This window comes from Strongylocentrotus purpuratus, unplaced genomic scaffold (genome assembly GCF_000002235.5).
Source record: "Strongylocentrotus purpuratus isolate Spur 01 unplaced genomic scaffold, Spur_5.0 spur5_scaffold_17, whole genome shotgun sequence".
Taxonomy (NCBI): domain Eukaryota; kingdom Metazoa; phylum Echinodermata; class Echinoidea; order Camarodonta; family Strongylocentrotidae; genus Strongylocentrotus; species Strongylocentrotus purpuratus.
The window spans coordinates 29,470,345-29,492,454 of NW_022145602.1; the positions used below are offsets into that span (position 1 = coordinate 29,470,345).

The 22,110-nt window shown below is 36.5% G+C and overlaps 1 protein-coding gene across 1 annotated transcript; it reads right to left on the reverse strand.

The window, feature by feature from the left end:
- Positions 1 to 15,745: 15,745 nt before the first annotated feature.
- Positions 15,746 to 21,034, reverse strand: LOC593387 (achaete-scute homolog 1). The gene is made up of 2 exons (XM_003729740.3): positions 19,896 to 21,034; positions 15,746 to 17,913 (listed from the first exon to the last, which is right to left on the reverse strand). The coding sequence occupies exon 1, from the start codon at positions 20,497 to 20,499 to the stop codon at positions 19,942 to 19,944; it is 558 nt and encodes a 185-aa protein (XP_003729788.1). The 5' UTR covers positions 20,500 to 21,034; the 3' UTR covers positions 15,746 to 17,913; positions 19,896 to 19,941.
- Between the last annotated feature and the right edge of the window lie 1,076 nt (positions 21,035 to 22,110).

Sequence of the window (22,110 nt, forward strand, 5' to 3'; positions counted from 1 at the left end):
GAGCAGCTTAAGAACAAAGTCTATAGCGTTGTGGCGTGCGCCTGTAATCCAGCTAAAAATTGGAAGTTACAAACTGATCCAGCCGAGGACACAGGTTCGAAACTGAGTAAATAATCATATCTGATAGATACACTTCTGTAAAAACCCAATACAGACACACACACATACACACACGTGATGTTAGCCTCAACATCCAGACACTGTTACGTACAACGAAGGACAAGGGGTTTTTGCACGCAAACTAAACTCCAAGGGATACCTCAGTTACCCCTCCCAATCAGCCCGAAACATACCAATTCCTCATCAGTATGGGTGGATCCTCATCTTGTCCGCACTCTGGCGTGAGTCATATCGGTGAGACTGGAAAGTAGTTGTAAGCCCCCACACTCCAACTGTCAAAATGATATCGTTATAAGTTTTATTGGTATATCTAAAGTTGTGTTTGACCACACCAGTATGCTATGAAAAAGTAGTTTCCGTCTCTCATACACCAAAGAATTCGGTGAATGAGGCTCGGGTTAGTTGTAATATTGTGCAGGTATTTAGAACATTTCATTGTATGAATGGGAAAATGCTTCCTTTTGGTGTTATCTTTAATCACTTCATACCTTACATATCAATTTAAAAAGGTAATCGGTGGACATAAGTTGTCAAGAAGAGAAAAAATGTGAGATTTTGTGCTGATGTGACGATCATATTTCAACATGACGCCTTACATATAAATGGAATTTCTTGAGCATCTATGGTTGGGCGATATTATAAGAAACTTTAGAATTTCAAGTTTTGAGCTCTGGTATGGGCATCGTATGTCGATAGAAAATGGCTATAATTCATTCTGGATTGTTTTCCTGCAGTAGATTGATTGTTTGAACCAGTATAATAAAAACAACCTTCTAAATCATCTTCTACAAAAGCCACAATCCTCATTTGAACATAGTGACCTGTGTTTACCACATCGAGCCTACTTACCTTGATTTTCTTATGGTTATATGCTCCTTACTCACCCTCCATACATCTGTTACCAAAATCTTTTGGGGCATTTCATTTATTTGTAATCTTGAACATGTAATGTAAGTTTGGTCGGATTCGGAGAATTTATTTTCTATCATTACCAGAATTCAAGCTCATCTTTAAAAAGAAAACCATTCCTTGTCTTGCAATATTCTCTTTAGGCCGAGCCCAAACTTTTTAATAAAACATAAAAATGTAAAGAAAAGAATAGGCACACTACTCAAACCATCAGTCTCATGAGATCAAGGATTCTTTTTTTTTTGTAAGGGGACGCAATTTCAAAATTTACTCTGACAAGTGGGGGAAAGCTTTTTAACATTCATTTCACGTACTATAGTTAAACAGGGAGGTGGTAGGGATATCCCTGCACTAACGGAGGTGCCTATATAGTTTTTTTTAATGGGGCACTAGAAATCAATTAGGCAGTGAGAAATCTGTATCTACTCTAGGTATGCCACATTTATTTATTTATTTATTTATTTATTACTGATCTTTTGTCAGGGTAGCCCATTCACCAATAAGTAGTGGTCTTCCATGGGGTCTTGAATAAACATGAACATATTCACATCAAAAAGCATAACCTTTATACAGAACATTTAAAATAAAAATCCAAATGGGTCCTTAAAGGGGCAACGTCCCCCACCCGGATCCATTACTTGTCTTTATGTGAACACCCGCCCAACTGGAAAGTTCTTAACTAAAAAATGGAAGATTTGTCGGCCTTGTTTGTATAAGGAAAATTGTCCAGAAAAAAAGAATCGATGATTATTATTTTGCATCTCGTTGGTCACGACCCATCATCTACGTCTCATTTTTATGAGCACTGTGAATAAACCTAGTTATATCAGCGCACGTGTACAAACCATACACAGAAATGCATAACTGGGACCTTTGTATTAACACGTACCAACCAGACAAATGGGTGTAGAAAGAATGACGCTAACAAACATTAAACCGACGCGCATTGCTCACTACCTGGTTCTATTTTGTCGGGTATTATGTTCCACAACTCGGAGGCATAAAGTCGATGAGATCTATCATCCCATTCAAGAGAGATTACGATATTATCCATCAAGCATGTCAAGAGAAAACACAATCAAGTGAATGAAAATGTCATCAGACATCCAAAACAACCACAGGAAATCTCCGGGATGCGGAGCAAATCATAAACGAGCGAGCAATTTTTGAAAGCTATCATAAAAGGGCTATGTGCGAGCATGCGTGATCTATAAACGGAGCTAGCGGACACGTGCGCGTATTGTAGTCGTGTCTTTAACGACGAAAATAGGAGAGGACCGTTACGGCTTTATGGCTTCGCTCCTGTTTTTAGCTTCTCTTTCCCTGAACAGAAAGGGGACCAGTTGATCTTAAATTTCCCACCAGTTCCTCTCACATCATCCAGATGGTGTCAGGAGCGTGGGAATTTTGATTTTCCATCGATAACCTTGTATTATGGTGTCAAGAGATGGAGAGAGGGACTGGGATAAAAGCAAAAACAAGAAAGAGGATGCGGGATGGAGTCAGTCATATGGAAAATACCAAAATCACATCAATTTATCGGTATTTATGATTCAACTCTCTGATATCCGCGCCATTTTTGGTTCAGTTTGTAAAAGGCGCCAAACGATTCCATATCATTTATAGCCAAATCCTTTACTAGTCCCCTCTCAATTTCGAGTGGCTTATAGCTACAATTTTGGAATCGTCCATTTGTTTTTACAGTATTCATTAATTAACTTTTAATTACAACGAAGTTTATTAAAAACATTAAACACTCTTTCCATATATTGCTTAAAACACACTGTTTGTTGACCCGCTATAATTGTTCGCGTTTTTAACGTTACTCTCTAAAGGTAGTGTATCCCTCTTACAGCCAACATCGAATTATGTAGAACTTTGCAGGGATTATTAATATGTCACGTATGTCATATCTTTCAAACGTAAACGTTAGCAGTGTCATAATATTCAAAGTATGCAAGGAAACCCGTTTACTTTCTATACTTTACTGTCAGACACTATTATGTGACTGACTGACTTCTTTTTTTTCCTTTGGTAATAACATACATGATATCCAAACAACCAAGCAACCAGGGGACCGTAGGCTCTACGTTCTCTCCCAATGACTTGGTAACGTGGATTAATGCCTCACCAGAGGGACCACTGCTCTACCACTGAGCTGACGTGCCTCACATCGCTTAGACTCCACGCACTTTCATTGTCGGAAGAAGTCCGATCATGACCGAATTAACCCTTTGGTTGCCTTCTTCACATCTCTGCACGGTCGTCTGTTTGCAACATGTAAAATGTTGCACAGCACAAAACAAAAGGCACTAATGGACAGAACAATTGCTATGTACAATACAATGGCTTTGCAAGACTACCGATTTCAATCTTGATTCTTAATAGCTCCATGATTTTTTAACATTTTTAACACTTGTATAGATTAATCTTCCTCTGTAATCAGTAAATAATCTCAAAGTTGTTGGATATATCTACCTCATTTTAAATAAAATACGGAGAGATTTTGTGTGTGGCATATAAGGTTTTTTTTTCACAGCATTCTGATAATGCCTAATGCGTCATATTTCACGTTGAAGGTGATTGATGCACGGTCTATACCATAAATCGGAGATGGTTTGGTTCAGGAGAAAATCTTATTGCAATAAATCTCCACCACAGAGGCGGATCTTTTGAAGTCATTGGGTGCTATATTGGTTAGAATTTTCCCAAGATAACGCAAACACCGTGAATCCGGTATCACAGATAAACAACATTTATACATTTATAGTTGGAGATAATTGATAAATACTGGCAGAAATCGAAACTAAAACTACTAGTTTAAACAAATCTTTGGAGTCACCGAGAATAAACACATATTGACTTATCAATGCGATGATCACATGATGCTACGAGTTGCCAAGAGGGGAGCTTTCATATCATTTCGTCTTCATCAACACACACACACACACACTCACATACACACACACGCACTATTTGTTCGCAATATACTATGCACAGTTTTAAAGAGGTAATGATCCGGATTTATCTTTCGAACCATCTGAGATAATTCACTTTATTTTCTTCAATATTTATTTTTGCGCGTGTAATGTTTAACATAGTCGGGACGCTATTTGCATCAATGGCGAAACTGATCGCAAATGTGCGACAATTTGTTTTTATTTCATTGCTACACATTGTTTTAAAAATATGAGCAAAAATAATACATTTTCCCATGGGCCAACCTCCAATCAATTATCTCTCTCCCTCTCTTTCTTTCTCTTTCTTTCTCTCTCTCTCTGACCCATTTCTTTCTCTATTCCTTCTGTTCCTCCTTCTATTCATGCTATCCCTCTGATTGTATGTCTATCTATACCCCCTCCCCCTAATTCTCTTCACCCTTATAAAACCATAAATGTTTCTCACACTGTACTACATCACGCACACCCACACCCACATCCACACCTCTATGTAGAAATTCAAGATTTTCGGTTACGCTTATATCAATTAATACCCAATATTTAGCTATGTTCCAGCACAGCTAGTCCTTGATCTTTGATCAGAGTATACACGTCCTAATGGTGCCTCACTCCGTCGAAATTAGCGTCCTATCGCAAAGTAAATTTACCTAAGCCCGCGAAGGGGGTAGGGTACGCGTGGCTCCTGTATGCATAGCATAGGAAACCTGTCCTCGGCTCGCGACAAACACACTTGACTGGGAGGGTTATCAGGGCCAGTCTACAATCAAAGGTTGCTTAGGAGGTTACCGATGATTTAAAGGGATCCGGTAACTTTGTCTCAGATCCTTTTTAAAAAAATCCTTGATTTAGCTCATGCTACAATCATACTTATAAATATTTAGGTCAGTCAGGAACCCCATGACTTCTACAAGCCGATCGCCTGTCTGATTATCAAGATATTTATGATTGGAAATCGAAACCAAATTTTGCGTTTTCCTATCGGTTTTCATAACACTACAGTCTACTGGGGAAAACGAGTATGATAAAATCGGTCACTCAAAGGTTTTTAATTTTTTGAGGCACTTCTTGATCATTTTGAAGCGCTTCAATATTACGCCATATCACAGACACTCATACCACGTAGGGCCGTGCATCTCAGATTTAACATTGTTAAACGATGCCTTTAAAGGACACTTCGGATTCCGGTAAAAATCCAAAATGATGTTCAAGCTCAAGACAGTTATTGTAGCAAAACGAAGATCACGAAGAAACATGCTAAACATAGTGCCATGTTTTTCTTCTTGTATAATATGTGGTTGCTTTAACAGGCATTTATAAGTAATGCTTTCTTAGCAGTCAGGCAAAAATAACCACCACTTTATAAATATGCATAAATGAACCAGATAACAGCTATAACCTCCCCTACGCTAGGACCCTTTCTACCCCTGATAGCTACCGGCACATTAATTTTAGCGCTTTGCTTAGAGACAGCGTATGTGTAGACTGCAGTGTCTATACATGCACAGTCATCATAGGTGTACACCTGTGTAGTGCAGGTAGCTGCTGTTAGAATGTACGTCCCATGAAGGTATTCAAAAAAAATCTACCTCTCACTTGTTGAATATTTCATACGAGGAGGAAAAACACATCAAATCAGCTTAGCATTGCTAGTATTTTCCTATTTATCATCAAAGAATTTTTTAAAGAAAGTTTTACGAAAGATTTTGAAGCCTTACCGAACATGTATTTGACCTTTAACATTGTAAAGTTGTTAAAGTCTAGCACCCTTCCGCCTCTTACTAGAAGTAAATATAATTCGAGAGAAACGGTTTTAAAGTTAGTCTAAATTATTAGCCATGTTGTGAAATTGTCGTTTGGTTCAGCATATGTTACAATAATTAAGAAAATATAAATATTATTCGTTCATTTATCACACAGAGGATGAAACACACCGCGCATGTTATATTTGGACCACCGGACATCTTTCCGTCAACATTTTATCTCTAAACCATTAACGACATTTTCTCAAAAATTTGTTCGCATTTGTCGATATATTAGATAGATTGAAAGATAAATGAATGGTTTGTTGACAAAAAGAACATCATTGCGCCAAAGCCGAATAGAGGTTATTTGACAATAATGTTAACATAATTCTAAACTTTGACTGTGTGAGATTTTTATCCGATGGACTTTGCAGCCTTCTTTGTCGTAGGCTTCTTAGGCTTGGGAGCTTTGGGGTTCTTTGCTGTACTCTAGACGCTCTTTAATACGAGCTACCAATAAAGCAATTTCATGATATGCATAAACATAGGGCACAGTTTGGATACCTCATCACTATTTCTCCGTTTTCAACCATCAAAGTAAAGATTCTGAGTTTTCAGACGTAAACAAGAGGAGGGGAAAAAAAATATATAAATGTATGCCTTACAATCGCAGGTACATTTCTAACATCTCACGTTAGACGGAAAAGGCTATATTTTGGTTTTATTTGTGGTGGTGTCGTAGTCCAGTGGATACGTCACCGGACTGTGGATCACATGATTCGTGGTTCCAGTCCAACCACAGCACTAATGTCCTTTGGCAAGACATTAATTTACATTTGCCACACTCGACCCAGCTGACGTTAATGGGTACCTGGCATGAATTAATTCCTTGAATAGCTAGAGCGCCGTACTGGCAGCCATGCAAAAGTCAGATTAACAATTTCGGAGCACCAGGAATGTCAAATATAAAAAACACACATGAGCGCTGTACATGAACTCACTATTTTAGCGATAATAATAATAACAACTAGGCCTATTATTATTGTTATTATTATATTAATTATCATTATTATTATATTAATCAATATTATTATTATAATAATAATCATTATTGTTAATTAAATGATAATAACAACCATTCTTGTTATTATTATCATTATTATTATTATTATTATTATTATTGTTATTATCATTATTATTATTATTATTATTATTATTATTATTATTATCATTATTATTATTATTATTATTACTATTATTATTATTATTATTATTATAATATCTTTACTATTATTATTATTATTATTATTATTATTATTATTATTATTAATATTATCATTATGATAATAATCATTGTTGTTATTTTTTTTTTCTTTTTTGCTGATGTTGGTGTTGGTGCTGTTGTTTTTATTGGTCTTATTTATTTAATAAATGAGTTATAAATAAATAACAAAATCAAATTTAAAATACGAAAGCAATTTGTTAGATTGTTCTTGCGATATGTCAAAATTCATTGGTGACCTATGACCACAATCTGAGAAGGAGAGAGAGAGCGCAAATCATAAACGAGTGAGCTATTTTGAAAGATATCATAAAAGGGTATGTGCGGGCGCGTGATTTAGAAACTATGCCGCCCCCCCCCCCCTTCCGCGCCCACCCGACCAACGGCCATCCCCTCATTGACTCGACGCACACAACGCCTCTGCTAAGTTTTGTCATATCCTTATATATGCACGTCCCTCTGTCTCTGCTGGGTTTTGCCTCATTAATGATTCACAAAAGTTTAATTCCGTTTGTCTTCGTACAATAACAAAAAAGAGAATTATAATTTCCCTTTGTTTGAATCGCTGATTTGCTAGCTGAGGTCTGGAACAAAGACAGAAGCGATCATAGAAGAGTGACTAAAATTAATCTCTGCATGTGGGTCTTCGTGAGCTGAATCAATGAAGCCTCGGTAAAGAGAGATTAACAGATTGAAGTGTCATTTATTTTGTTTATTTTCTGTTTATTAATAAGCGAAAGAGCTTATGAATCAAATTTACAAAGCCTCTGAAAAGGGCAAATAGTCATTTTGTATAAGTTTCTTCGTTAAACGAAAGAGCTTTGTGAGCCAATAACAATGCTTTTGCTAACGATATGGTTTGCATGTTAGGGAAATAAATCGTGGTGTTTTTTCCCAAAAATAACTAATTAATCGTTTTCATTACCACTATTACAAAATTTAGGAGGAGGCTATGCACAGACTTGTTCTGTGTATTTCATGTAAATTGAAATTATATTTCTTTTCTTTCAAACCATCTTTATCATTATTTATGTATTCATATGACAAGTTTCTATGCCTTTGATACCTCATAAAAGTTCTTTATTTAGTTCTTTATTCATGAACGTTTTAATTCAAAGATAAACAGAAAGCATTTCGAATCTGCACTTGTTGATAGAGAAAAGACTCAAATCATTCGTTTATAATGTTTTGTGTGTGGTTATTCATGATTTATAGTGTTTTGTCAGGTTATTTCGCATTGATTGTGAATGAAAGGAATTTGTGGACGTGTCGGCAAAGTAACTACTGCTATATATGGGTTCTTCTAAATACCCTTTATTTTAGAGGTTAATGACAGATGTGTAGAAGTGTGCGCATTTCAGGAGTGGGTGTTAGTGTGCGTGAGTGTGTATATTATGTTCTGAAGGGGTGCATAGCTGTATGTAATCGTCGGTAAAGAAATTTCAATCCGCACGTACGCAACGACCGCGAAAGAACGAAAATAAATTGCGTGCGCGTGGCAGGCAAAGCGTGCCGGGCCCCCGTCAAAAGCCATGTTCGTCGCTACCAACTGTTGCAGTTTGGTATGACCTTTTCAATATGTCATGGAAATCGTCGGCGTACAGTTTATGGGTGACATTTTATCTCCCCAATCACAACATTCGATTCTGCGACATCTGTTGCATGAAAATGGAACATTGAAGAGTGTATTAAGTTCGGGGATAGCCGCCGGTTATCATTACAAATTAAAATTCACTTGTTAAGATATACGTTTTCAGTTTGTAACAGGAGAATGGGGCTACCTTATTCAAGCCGCAGTGTCAAGGACAAAGAGATGGAAAGAAAAGTTTTAAAAGGCTATAAAAAATACTCACAGATATTTACAGTATGAGGTAGATATATGGAAGCGTGCAAAAAAATGTTATTCAAATAATGCAACCGAAAATAGCAAAACGAAATTGAAAAGTTCACTAAGAAAATATACGAAAAAATCCTTTATGTCCCCCCCCCCCCCCTCCCCCAACAAAAAACAACAAACAAAAAATGACAATAATAGTAATCAAATTATTTTTAAAAAATAAAGGATTTTGAATTCGAAAATAAATGCAATATCTGGAATGTCTGAAAAGTAGAATTATGGTAAGACGAAAGTGCCTTAAAAGTTTGTCTCGGTTTACAAACTTTATTTAATAAACGTAGTCTGTTTAACAAACTTACGTCACGTGCTCGCTACGAGTTTTGGAAATGACAGATTGTTTATTCTTTGTACAAAATGATATTTATTCTATGACGGATCTACTTTCTTAACTAGGCAACATTTTGCTTTAGAAAAAACCTCTTTACTTAAGAAAAGTATACGTTATTTTGCAAGAAACTGGGCCGGTAATATATTAAACAACAAGTCAACTCAAAACCAAGCAAATTAAGTCAGTAATATAAAGAAAAGAATATGTTTCCATACAATATTATTCAAGGCGCCATTTCAAACAACTCTGTCTACGCTAATCACTTAATAGACCCATAAAATAGCCTGAATTGACAAAAAATAAATATTCTATACATTTAACAATTAAGCGCGTGTAACAGATGTTGTTACTGCCGTTAAGTTTGGTAAAGTCCTGTAATTATCTATAAATGTCACTCAATTTTATGTCAAGGTGCAAGAATGAAAGAAGAAAAGTACTTGAAGACTGTACTTTTTTATATAAGTCAACACGATCATGTTAGATTAAGAATGAGGTTTCCACTTATGTTAATCATATCTTAAATAAATGTTCATTAATTCGAATACCTCAATAACACCACCAAACTGACTCCATTGCACCGACTCGACACCGACTCCAAACTGGCCATTAGGGGTAATGTAATGTGTTGTGCTGTCTGCTGTTGATTTGATGACGACATTATTGTTGTGATAGGGTTACAGAACTTGTGTAACTCAGTCCAATCAAAATGCACTCTGCTGTGCGATCTACTTATAATAAGGCATTTTAAATGAATATTCAAATCACATTTAGAGCAGATTTAAAAGGAGTAGGGGAGTTAAAATATGAGATAAGTCTACGTTTACATATAGTTATGACATAAGTGAAATTTGATATGTTTGCACCAACGCTCTCTCTTGCTTGACTTCTATTTTAAATATACATTACTTCACAACTAACGTCCGTATCTCTCTCTCTCTCTCTCTCTCTCTCTCTCTCTGTCTCTCTCTCTGTCTCTCTCTGTCTCTCTCCCCCTCTCTATGTCTGTCTCTCTCTCTCTCTCTCTCCCTCCCCCTCTCTCTCTCTATCTCGCTCTTTTCCTCTTTCTCTCTCGCCCACTCTCTCTCTCTCTCTCTCTCTCTCTAAATTTTTTTCAACATCAAAATATATTTTAGATATGATACATGACTGTAGTCCGAAGACTAACGTATGCATAATCATGATAATTGATAACATAAATTAACATAAACATTAAACATCAAAGACATTGATAACATTTGGATTTTCGATTTCTCTCTCTCTCTCTCTCTCTCTTTCTCTCTCCCTCTCTTTCTCTCTCTCCCTCATTCTCTATCTATCTATCTCAATCTCTTTCAATCTCTCTCTCCCACATTATCTATCTACCGTATCTATATATATATCTCCCTCTCTCTTTCCATCTCTCTCTCGCCCTCTCGTTCTATCTCCATCTATATTTACCTCTCTCTCTCTCTCTCTCTTTCTCTTAGAAGAAGCCATGAATTCTCTTCCTTCATTAATTCTTCAAACTTAATGATTCGGCTTAGGCGTAAGCCGTTCGCGTGCCTTCCTCCTACTAACTGATGTGGAAAATAAGAACTGAGCGAAGAAGAAAGAGTTGCGAAGGACGAGAGGAGTTTGGATAAATCCTCCGCAACCTCGGTCACACGGCTGAACCGACTCCACAACGACTCCACGACGACTCCATACCAACTCCAAACCGACCGATTCTTGGTCATTAAGGGGTAATGTTTTTTCGGTTTGCTGTCGGCTTGGCATCGGTCTCGATGGTTTGACCGTGGTATCACCGGTCACATCGCATTCAAACCGACTCCATATCGACTTCAACCAACATTTTCTTGGCTGATGGTGGTAATGTATTTTGTTCTATCTGTTGCTGGTGTGATGTCGGGTTCGCAAGTGTGACATGGGGGTAACTCCATACGCATCACACGCAGGACTAGGGTTTAATTTGTAAGTACTGCGTTGGACATTCTCTATGCAGGACGTTACCCCTTCAGAGACTGCCCTCTAATTATTGATTATGTCCATATAAATAAAAGAACTTTAAAGAATGAAGGCTAGAATCGGATTGGCAAAGTATTAATCTTTAAGTCCTTTTCATTTCGGTAAGCTAACGACTTGCCTTTAATCGTATTAGCTTAGGATGTATATTGATTTTTCTCTGTATAGAATGTGTTTTGTATTCTTGGATTATCTTCGCTAGCTTTGTTCCGTTTAATTCTGTCGCGTGGGCTGAGTGGTAAAAGCCTCCCATGTTTTAAAACAAACACACACCCAGGACAATAACATCAAAATGTAACCATATTGATTCGCGACGAAAATGAAGATTATCTGATAACGGGAAAGCAGATAATTTCTTTCCAAATTGCCTCATTTATTTTTTCAAATTACTTTCTCATGCAGCGTCTCAAAAGATAATGTTCCTCCCAATGATAATCTTTAACACGTTAGACAAGGAGGCAGTGGCAGACAGAGTTTCGGGTGTTGGGTAGGTTTTGTGAGATAAATTACTTTTTCCGAACGCGTTTAGAAAATACCACACTTTTACACCTTCATCTTTTAGCTGTGAAAAAAACAGATTTGTAAATAATGAAGATATTAGACTCGGTGTCCATGTTTTCAAATGTTTATAGGGTCAAGAGTTCAGCTAGTAAGACATATAAATGTAGATTAAACATCCCCCTCTCAATATAAATATTTTTAAAACCTTTTTACAAAATGAAAACGCAGCTGCCGTTTCGAAGGCTGAGGTAAATGATGTGCCTTTGGTTTCTATTTCATTTCCATTTATTGTGCAAATCTCCTTCACTTTGTTTTGTCTTTTTAGATTTTCCTTCTTCTTCTCCTCCTCCTTCTACTTCTTATTACTATTCATTTCACCCCATCTCCAGTTTTATTCTACTTTCTATGCTAAACATGATGTTCTCACAATGTGTATCTTTTATTCCTCGAGCACTCTTTTCGTTCTAATACCATCATATCTCCTTCTGTTGTTTGCACGAATCACATAATGCGACGGGGGAGCCCCTCGCAGTACCCGGTAGATCTGCGCATGAAAGAGATTTCATTTTCAAATATCGCATTGATATGATACAAATAGTAAAAAAGAAAAATCAATGTCATTATTTGCTTGCCTCTTGTGAGACGCGTTTTATTCTTTTATTTTCGCATACTAAATATTGGTACATGTATATGAGGTCTAAGAATTTCGATTTAATGTGAGGATTACGATAATTAACTATATCGCCAGTCATAATTGTTTCTTTTAATGTATGTGTTGATTTTAGTTATTCCCCAACACACACACGCACACACACACTCACACACACACACACACACACACACACAAACCACTAAAATACCTGTATCATGCCCCCACCCCCCTTTTTTTTTTTGGTAACAGAGTTGACATTTGGACACATTTAACAATTATGTCATTTCACGATCAAGTCTTACAGAACTAGTATACACTCGTCAGCCCATGTTTGGATAAGCGGCAGACTCAAAGTCAAATTTAGATATTCAAATATTCTTTATTCATGAGCTAGTTGTATTTATTGGGTATTAAAGGACATTCGAAGAATTTCTTCTAATCGGGTGCCTGGGTGGAGTGTTGCATATCCAGATTAATGCCTTGTCAAAAGGACTTTTAAACTAGTCTTGAAATGCCCACATAATCATTCGAATAATAACAGCTAAAGGTTGTGGATCACAACCTCATGCCATACGTTTGAATAGTTCAATAATTATACACCTGTCTGTGTACATTGATTGTGACATTCAACAAGACTGTGTCAATTTCCTATCACTCTGATGATTCTACAACCTCACAGTTATCACGAATATTTATAAAGCATTTTGATCATAATAATAATAATAATAATAATAATAATAATAATAATAATAATAATAATAATAATAATAATAATAATAATAATAATATTTCAAAGTCCAATCCAAATGTTATTAAACCGAAAATGGAAATTCTTTTTGCCCAATTGCACGAAACTTAGTATCGATGGTAACTTAATACTGATGGTGACTTAGTATTGATGGTAACATATTAGTGATGGTGACTTAGTATTGAGGGTAACTTAGTATTGATGGTAACTTAGTATTGACGGTAACTTAGTTGATGTGGTACCTTATTATTGATGGTAACTTAGTGTTGATCGTAACTTAGTATTTATGGTAACTTATTATTGATGATAACTTAGTGTTGATCGTAACTTAGTACTTATGGTAACTTATTATTGATGATAACTTAGTATTGACGGTAACTTAGTTTATATGTTACCTTATTATTAATGATAACTTAGTGTTGATCGTAACTTAGTATTTAAGGTAACTTATTATTGATGATAACTTAGTATTGACGGTAACTTAGTTTATATGTTACCTTATTATTGATGATAACTTAGTGTTGATCGTAACTTAGTACTTATGGTAACTTATTATTGATGATAACTTAGTATTGACGGTAACTTAGTTTATATGTTACCTTATTATTGATGATAACTTAGTGTTGATCGTAACTTAGTATTAGTGGTAAGTACTGTTACCATGGCAAGGTGACAATCAGTGGTAACGTTTTATGTACGTTACTTTATCTTTAAACATACATAATATGTTTGCATGCTTCATTTCGAGATTGCCTTTCTTTTTTTAAATATGCTTGAGATTAATTTGGTTTCTAGTTTATTGATATTTCCGGCATGTCCAGCAGTGTAGTAGAAAAAAATATGATCGTGATGATGAATTAATGATTGAATATATCAATGAACGAATGATGAAATAAATGAACGGGTAGAATAATTGGTTTAAGTATAAGAGTATAAGAGAGGGATGGAATGACTGATGAATGCAGGATCGAATGAATGAATATATTAATAAATATATTAATGAATGAATGAATACAATAACTAATTATTGTTTTGACAAGCCAATGGCTTCTTTAATCATATTATGTTTGTGTATTTTATGAAATTTTAAATATTGAAAAAAAGTAAGAAACTTTTTTAAATGTATGAATGAATAGATGGATAGAATAATTGATGAAAAATAAAGGAATGTCTGAATTAAATGAAAGATTTAAGAAACTAAATAAATAAAACGGTGGATGAATGAATGAATGAGTGAAAGATGAATGAATGAATAAAATAATTGATGAATGGATAAACTATGTAGCCCAGCTGGTGTGGTAGTAGACATTCAGATTGTATTTGGTATGATGGATGGAGGTAAATGTATTTGATACTGAAGGATTATTCTTTCAACGCGCTTACATAAGCCTGGGGTGATACCTGAATGATTCATTTCCTTTATTCCTCCTCCTTCCTCTCCTCCTAACCCCCTTCTACCCTCCCCCTTCCCCTCCTCCTCCCTCTCCTCTTAACCCCCTTCTACCCTCCCCCTTCCCCTCCTCCTCCCTCTCCTCTTAACCCCATTCTACCCTCCCCCTTCCCCTCCTCCTCCCTCTCCTCTTAACCCCTTCCTCCTCCTCTCCTCCTCCTTCTCTAATGCTCCACTCGCTTTGTCTTCCTATATTTGTTTATTGTAACTCTTATGCGCCTTGTTCGCCCCCTTCCAAAATTAACCACTCCAATTTCTAACATTTCATCGATGCCTTTCTCATTTGATTTCTTCAATCAATTTCCGAAGTTCTACCGCTTGTCTTTCATCTACACATACAGCTTAGGCATCCTAGTCGTTTCTTTTCTGTTTCACTGTACATTTTATTTATTCCAACTTAAGTTGTGACCAGTTTGCGATACAACTTTAGGCGTCTTTACTCTTTCCATTAAAACTAGTCGAATATGATATCATATCTATTTCATGCTTTTCTTCTCCTTCTTTATTGCCTTTTTCGCTCCTTCATCTCGTATTTTCTTTTTTCCTTCTTTTCATTTTCGTCTCCTGATGTTTTACAGTTGAATGTTTTTAGGCTTCATACCCTTGAAAGCTTCTTGCATGTCATCGCCCATAAATATTGAAGCTTATGCTAACATTCCCTTTGTGATCCGATCTTCTATTTATTGCACATTTGTTTCGCATATCTCTCTCTCTCTCTCTATTATATTCGCTCTCATTATCATCGCTCTCCCTCTTTCATTTATCATCATCTCTCTCCCTCTCTCTCTCTCTCTCACACACACACACACACACACACGCACACACACAGGCAACACACTAACGCACACTTTATCTATGTATTTCTCTCTCTTTATCTGTCTCTCTCATTCACACCTTTCTCCCTCTTTCCAGCTCCCCCTCCCTCTCCCTCCCTCCCTCTCTCTCTCTCTCTCTCTCTCTCTCTCTCTCTCTCTCTCTCTCTCTCTCATCTAATTCTCTGCTCGCATACACTATTCAACATCATTTTTTGTCATTGTTTCTTGCTTTAGCAAAATACACAACCCGAGAGATGACATCGTATCCTTGAGAGGACAAAGCGAAAGATTAATTACTCATCGAAACCTAAAGAGGAACCAAACCACCAAAAATCATATATTCATTTTATCTGCATATTTTATTGGCATTCACCGTCTTTAACGGCCAGGAATAGTTCTATATTTTCTTTTGTACAACAACAAATTTACAAACATATAAATCAGTATATACATAAGCAAGGAATACTTAGAAATTGCACTGAAGTGCTGGATTACAAAATAAAACGCTATGCGTAGAAAAATCGTACAAAAATACATATTACAAGTTTAGTCAGGCATAATATTTTGAAGTGATTCAAGAGCTTGTAGTTTGTAAGTTTCAAAACCATTTGATATGTTTTTTTCCCCCAAGGCACTTTATTGAATACAAGATGTTACGTGTTCTAATATAAGTAAAGGCAGTATTTGACATATTATAATAAAAAAAAATCCATACTATTGACTGTAATTACTTATGAACACCAAGTTTGTAATAATATTGGTACGACGGGATGTTTTTAAAACATCTGAGGATTACAGTTCGATACAAAAATCACATTGATAAAAAGGAAGAATTCAGATTTCACACACTTTCTAAACTAATGAGTAGCATTTTTAGTGACCTACCTAATTTGCAATTATTTATTAAATAATATGAGCTAGAATTTGAGACAAACATTGTCTATTTTTAACTCATTAATAAATTCCATAAGCAATTTAAAATACCAGCACAACGTCTGACATACACCTTACTGATTTATTTCTACAACTTATTCAAACATTTCAAACTTGAGGTGTTCTTATATTATACCAAGTAGTAGAGAGGGAAATATCCCAGGGAATTTCAGAAAGGTTTCTACAATAATCTACGAGAAGCTATGCTAAGAAGAAACTTGAGTGTAACAGTTTGCGACAGATTTAAGTGTCTTAGAAATCGACGCTATGAACAAGATGTTATTCTAAAGCACACAGTTTCTTTAAAATGGAATGTTTTGAAGCTTGTATTAAGAATACGTCTTTCGATAAAAGACTGGTGATGAAAAAATAATTGATATAATATATGGTTTGACAACAACTGTCATTCCCCCTGAGCAAAAGGGGAGAACTGATTAACAAAGAGGACTGTTCGGTCCAATATATACTGATGTATTTTCAAAAGTACAGCAGTACAAACATTTCAGAATGACAAAACTAATAATATTATCTATTTTGTATATCAAATTTATTTAAAATTACAATATATACACATTGTCAAAATATGGTAAAAATATAGACAAAATGTCCAGTTGACTTTGATAATAATTTTGCTATATATACATACATGTCTTCCGTTTTTCCTCCATAAAACTAAATAAGTTATAATCACTAGATGTCGATAGAATTTAAGAAAATATATATTATGTGTTTAAATAGTAAATCTTGAAATAATTTGCTTTTGTAAATTTTGTTTTAAAAAAAGTGGGATATCGGGAAGAGCATCTGATATGAAGGCAGAAATGTGAGCTTAAGAGTGATGAGATTTGTACTAGATTTCTGTCAAATGGCAGCTTTTATAATGTTACTTTAATAGGGCGATAAGTTATGTACTTAAAACGTCCTCGTTATGCTTCCCAATTGCATAGAATATATGATGTTAGTTTGAGATTCGTAATAAACGTTTCTGTGATTGGGCTGTCCTCCCTTTTTATGTCCACAGATTTTTAACACAACTTGTACAATTCTAAAATTGTTAAAATGCGATAACAATGATAAGAGTAGTTTTATTCATAAGCAACAAGTGTGACTGCATGAGAAACCATTTACATTGATGATGTGTTGAGGGAATATCTAACACCATGTATGTCATGAATACTATAGACACTAAAACATTGAATACATCAGATTAGAACTTTCTATTTCTTTACAAAGAATAAAAAAAGGAAGTTTTGGAAGAATTCTTATTAAATTCAAATTAATGAATGGAAAAAGGCTGCACGGTCTTCGCTTACTCAACTTGAGGAATATCGGATTGGAGATCCGGATGGTATTGTACACTCCCGTGGAGCAGCGAAATTCTGGCCTTGCTTTGTTTCGAAGAGACAGGAGTCCGCCGAACTCAGAGGCCCCGCCCCTGACGCGTTCCAGCCGAGCGATGGACGGCTCCCGCCACGGGTCCACTGAAGCCTCATTGGTTAACTTCAAGGTTATTGGAACCAGGTAGCCACGCGCCTAATTCTGATTGGTCGGGACGTCACAGAGACACGCCTTTACCTGAAAAAGATTGATAGAGACACGCGACAAGTTAGTGAAGTGAAGAATCAAACGAGCATAACAAAACCTCAACTTTGTTGTGCAACCGTAATTATTGATTTCTGAGGTTTTGTTTTCGCCGTTACTAAACCTCAAAATAACGATCGAAAATAACTAGAGTGATATATATGACATATGAAATTACCATAACGCACCTCATTTAATTGTTATAATAGACCAATCAATGTTCCGAAACATCAATTATTACATGATTCATATCATTAAAAGTTTGTGGCAAATCGGCATGAGTAAAAAAAAAAATCTCTTTATTCATTTGTCAATATCCCGCCAAAAATATTTGTTAAATTGAATAGAAAATTTATGCGGTTATCTGAACTATAGAAAGTCAATGTTCAGCAAATTTGAGTGTTCTTTGTGAAAAATGGAAATCAACTATAAATTGTCACAAATGAATTTTAAGTTAAATTCTCAAATTCCCACAATCGATCAAATTTAATGATTCAGTGTGTAAATTATCAATTATCTCCAAGATTGATATAAAAAAAATATTATTGAGAAAAACTCTTTTAGACAGCATATGTTCTTCTCTTTCAAAACTATAATATAATTTGGTAAAATGAGAAGCATTAGTGGTAGTCAATGGTAATAGATGGACTCCTACTATTACAACAACAACAAATACTACTACTACTACTGCTACTAATCATAATAATAACAATAATAAGACTAATACTACTACTACTACGCTATCGCTTTTGTCATTGGTACTAATGTTGTTGTTCTTTCTGCTGTTGTTCTTTCTGCTGTTGCAAACAAATTAAAAGTATGTGTTTGCTAATATCGATTTCCGTGTCACAATATTGTCAGTGTAATTTATGAGTAATTTTTGGCGAATAAATATGTAAATGGCTTATTTGCTATTGTGCAAAAGAAAGTCAGCATGATTGTTAGCCCATTTTGTAAATTGTTCTTGAACGTGCTTTCGTAAAGTTGTACAATTTGTGATGCATAACCAGAAATACTTGAAGGGGAATTTCCAATTAAAGAACTTTCTTGTCATTAAATTATTATTTTTTAGTTCATGGAGGACTACACATTGTTTGTGACATAATAAACAAACCTATTATTTAAAAAATCAAAATGCCAATATCGGAGCCTCATTGCTATTTTTCTTTTACATCTACTAATCCCCGCAGTCAGAATGGTCTGTAAGTAGCCTGACATTTTCGACTTTATCTGGTTTGTGTCCCTCAACATGTTCAATACATCGCCACAAGTAGATCGCTAAACCAGCACTTTAATACAATCGTGTGCCTAAGACGGCTTAGGATAAGGATTTAGGAAGTCTGGGTGGGGTTTCAGTTGATTTGCGGCATGAATAAAATAGAAAACCAAGTTGGTCCTATCGTTGAAACAAGGTCCCACTTGTTCGAATTAATGAATTAGTCCGTAGAACGAAAATATGATAGAATATAACAAAAATGTCATCTGTCATGAATGTCTATATTGATTCCTTGTTTAAAACGAGTGGTAATTTTCTTTTGGGCGGTGATACAGAAACTCTTGCTTGGTGAAGACGGACATTTTATAATTATTTTATAATTGATGATTGAATTGAAGATTGTATTCCTGGTTAAAATGTTTTCCAAAAAAGTAATGGCTTTGGTTGGCATATAAAGAAAATGTGTTTGAATGATTACCTTTCGGTTTACAGAAAACATGATTTATATATATATATATAGATAAATGTATAATTTTCTATTATACAGATAAGTTGTTTGCTATTACAGCTGATCGTGTCATGGTGGAATTGTCATGTTGTGTTATGTGATTATTCTTGTTGTTTTATCAAATTTAAATATTTATGTACCCGGCACATTTAAAGATGAGGAAAAGCGACTAATCAGATGATGTAATATGGACATTTGTCTTCAGCAACGTTACTTTTTACTTTGAGTTATTTGAGCAGGAAAGTTTCTTACCTTTTGTTCAAAAGCTGACAGAATTGGTGTCCGGTTTGGCATAACATTAGAACCATGTATGGAAGTTTAGCAGGTCTTCATCTTCAGGCGAGAGGGGTTCACAAGGGCTAGATCCACCCGGGGAACTTGCGGGTGACGACGCCGAGCTGAGACTGGCGGTTGACGGCGGTAAACTGTGACCGTTGAAGACGGCGTTGACTGCTGCCTCTTCGTCAAGCAATAGTTGGAGTTGTCTGATGTAGGACACCGCTGACCTCAATGTCTCTACTTTGCTCATCTTCTTATTATTGGCGCCGTTAGGGAGCTGCTGGCGTAAATTGGCGAATCCATGGTTGACGAGTTTGACGCGGTTTCGCTCCCGTTCGTTACGGCGTGCGACTGCAGCAGGGGCTGGTTGGTTTAGTTCGTAGCCCAAATGGTTAAAGTGGATTCGCCTCTTGCAACGAGTAAGCTCAGGGGTTTCCTCATCGTTGACTCGAAGTCGTCGCACTCGCTTGGGGAGATCGTCTATCGATGTCGTTGTCCGTATCGTCTGGTTGTTGACGGTGACTGCTTGCAGCAGCTGAGTGGTGTGGTGGATGGAAATTGGTACGATGTTCTCCATTTTACTTCTCTTGAAAATAAGCTCAGGAAAGGGTGAACAAATTCAGAGCTATATTGAATACGTCGCTTGAAATATATGAATAGACGATTCTTCAAAAGAATTCAAGTTCTGAAGTTCGTCAAAAGTCTAGGAAGAGCTCGAGCTTCACCGTTTTGTTGCAAACACTTGTCGAAAATGAAGACAAGTGTCGAGAGATGCGACTTGTGAGTTGCGACTTGAGCAACAGGTAGACGGTAGGATTCTACCAACAGGTTGTTTAGTTTGCAGGATAGTGAAGCAAAAATCGCCAGCCTTTAAAGTTTGATGTTTTCACTACGACTATGTCACGCGAATGTGGTCGGCCCGCTCTGGTGGCACGCGTCTAATATCTCGACACACGAAGCATAAAAGCCCAACTTAAACAATGAACCTCCACAAGGTGAACTATTGAGACACCTCTACCGCCTAACCTGGCTCTACGTCACTGACTCACGCGACACAAAGTTGAAGCCACGCCCATTTTCTTTTGGTGGCCTCAAAAGTTTACTTCTCTCTCTCTCTCTCTCTCTCTGTCGGGCATCAAGCATGGGGGTACAACAAAACAATCTCCACTAAGCTTAGGGGGAATGGTAGTTGTGTGTAGTTGACAAGCTATTGTCTGCATCGACGTGCGAGCCTGTGGCTTCCATTTTTACCTGTCTCAATCGCTCCTTGGCAAACAATAGGCTTTCAGCCTCACTCGCGTACCCCGGCGCGCGACTAATTTGCATGACAATGGGTCCCGATCGAAACCGCCCATTTAGGGCCGATATGCGCCGCTGCGTACCCGCACTGAGCTATACAAGTTGCTCGACAGGGGACCTTTAGAGGGGACACTACAGCTATGTTTGTCTTGGCGAGGAAGGAGAGGAGAGGTGGAAGGGGGTAGAGCTGCACCCATTTTGACTGTTCCCGGCCGCGTTATTTTTTTATGCGGCACAGATTGGGGCTTTTTTTAAAAAGGGGTCTTGATTTACAGACTAATACTGGTCGTGTGCGTACGAGACAGTATAAGTAGTAGAGGTCTGTTTTTACCATTAATCCACTACCGCATGGAAAATCATTACATCAACAATTAAAATCAAATTGGAAATCTGAAGAGGAGGCAGAACGTCAATAAGGAGAACATCACAATAATTAGTCAATAAAACTTAACTAACTTAAACGAACAGGAATGTTATCTAAACACATAGTTCGCGATGGATATACAAACTTCTTCGCAGCGCTAATGCGCTAGCTAACATGACTAGTCTCACGTACGTGCAGACACTATTCAGAAGGGAAAGAACGTACTTCCCATAGGTTTAACACGCGCCATGCCCCAATCTGTGCCGCATAAAAAAATAACGCTTCCCGGCCAGCGATTGGTGAAAGAGTTTCCTCCAGTATAGGTGACATTGGGGAAGTTTGCCTTTGTTTTGCATATCCCCCCCCCCCCCTCTCTCTCTCTCTCTCTCTCTCTATGTCAGCCCTTCTCCCATCATACTAGCACGTCAAGATTATTTGTATTAATCCTCGCTACCTGCCCTTTGTCAAAAATAAAAATCGAAAATGAAAAACGAAAGAATAGTTGCAGTCGTTGGCAATGCATAT